Consider the following 1,425-nt stretch of genomic DNA (forward strand, 5'->3'; position numbering starts at 1 on the left):
GTGTGTGTGTGTGTGCATGTGTGGTTCAAAAATCCGTTGTACTTTCCAAGTTGCATAGAGTTGTTTTTTAAAAATACATTCACATACAAAAATATATTTGAAAATGACTAAAGAAAATACTTCAGAATTAATTTTCTTTTGAGCAATTTCTAGCTCCTTTTGTTTACTGGTCAGAATCTGATCTTGTAATATTCTGGCATTCTGTTCTTCAGAAAGTTGCTTCTGGATATCATTTCTCTCCTGCACAACCTAGAGATAACATGGAGGTTTTGGTCTAATAGCACTGAAAAAGAAAGTCTAAAAGGTTAATTAAGAGCAGACCCTTTCTTATAAAACGGTTAAAAGGAAGTAGCTTGTTAAAGCACAAGAACTTTTACCCCTCAAGAATCGTTCAAATCTTAATTGCACACATGACAGCTAAATTTGTCAAAGAGAAAAACAGTTCTTACATATGGGAAGATATAGCATTGTGAAATAAAATTTCTTTCAAAACATTTAACTAGTGTCATTATAGTTTCAAAGCTGTTTAGCCTGTATGTTAACATAAACAATGTGCAAATGAACATCTATGTTAGTGATTAAACTCAACTTATCATCCATTCTGGAAAAATAGACTAAGCATCTACTAGATACCAAGGTTTACAGTAAATAATTTTAGCTATAAATGCCATGGTTCATTTTTAAGAGGAGATAACAGTTTTGGTTTGTTTTAAACCTAAATGATATACATGAAGCCAAAAAAATTTAAGTAATATTGATGAAACATAAAGTTAGAAATATGAAGTTTTCACCAAAGATTAATTTACCAGATCCAAGTTGTCTCTTGCCATCTTCAATTCCTTAACAAGTCTTCGCGGAGTCCATTTAAGTGGTTGCTTCGTTTCAACCTCTTTCCCACATTCCTCTTCTTTTGTTCTTAACCGTTCACTATCTTTATTAAGTAACATATCAGCATTTCCTTTCTCCTCTTTTTCTTGTTTTAAGGCAAGTCTGCAGTTAAATATGGATTATATTAAAATGTGTTTTGTTAGAAAATAAAAAAGTTGATTTTGTTATCTGGCTCTTCCCATGTGGGTTTATTATCCTCATAGAAACTCCTATGCTCTTGTTTCCTTTCTAGTTCTCATGTTTTTAATTTCTCACTTCAATCTCTTCCAAGGGCCATATATATTTAAAAGGTAGTGAGGAAAGAAACAGTCCATTACCTGGTAAGTTTCGGTTACTAATAACCCTGGTAAATATTATCGAAAAGCATATTTGAAATTTTTCAGTAAAGTAACAAGTTGAAGAAAATTACTTCTTTTTCACATGTTATGCAAGTTGAAAATTAGTTAATTAGAACAGATCATTCAGAGTTAGCTAATTTAAAAGAAGTTACTGTTTACAAACAAATTTAGAAATTCACTAGAAATGCATTTTCATCTT

The 1,425-nt window shown here is 30.9% G+C and overlaps 1 protein-coding gene across 1 annotated transcript in view; it reads right to left on the reverse strand.

Annotated features, from left to right (window-relative positions):
- LOC105521005 (putative coiled-coil domain-containing protein 144C) overlaps positions 1–1,001 on the reverse strand; it is a gene marked incomplete at its 5' end in the record, with an annotated part of 31,889 nt that extends 30,888 nt beyond the window's left edge. The window contains 2 exons of the mRNA XM_011955024.1: positions 121–249; positions 807–1,001. Coding sequence (XP_011810414.1) covers positions 121–249; positions 807–1,001 — 324 coding nt within the window. The remainder of the gene's footprint in view (positions 1–120; positions 250–806) is intronic.
- Positions 1,002–1,425: the final 424 nt, after the last annotated feature.

Source organism: Colobus angolensis, unplaced genomic scaffold (genome assembly GCF_000951035.1).
Source record: "Colobus angolensis palliatus isolate OR3802 unplaced genomic scaffold, Cang.pa_1.0 Scaffold392, whole genome shotgun sequence".
NCBI classification, from domain to species: domain Eukaryota; kingdom Metazoa; phylum Chordata; class Mammalia; order Primates; family Cercopithecidae; genus Colobus; species Colobus angolensis.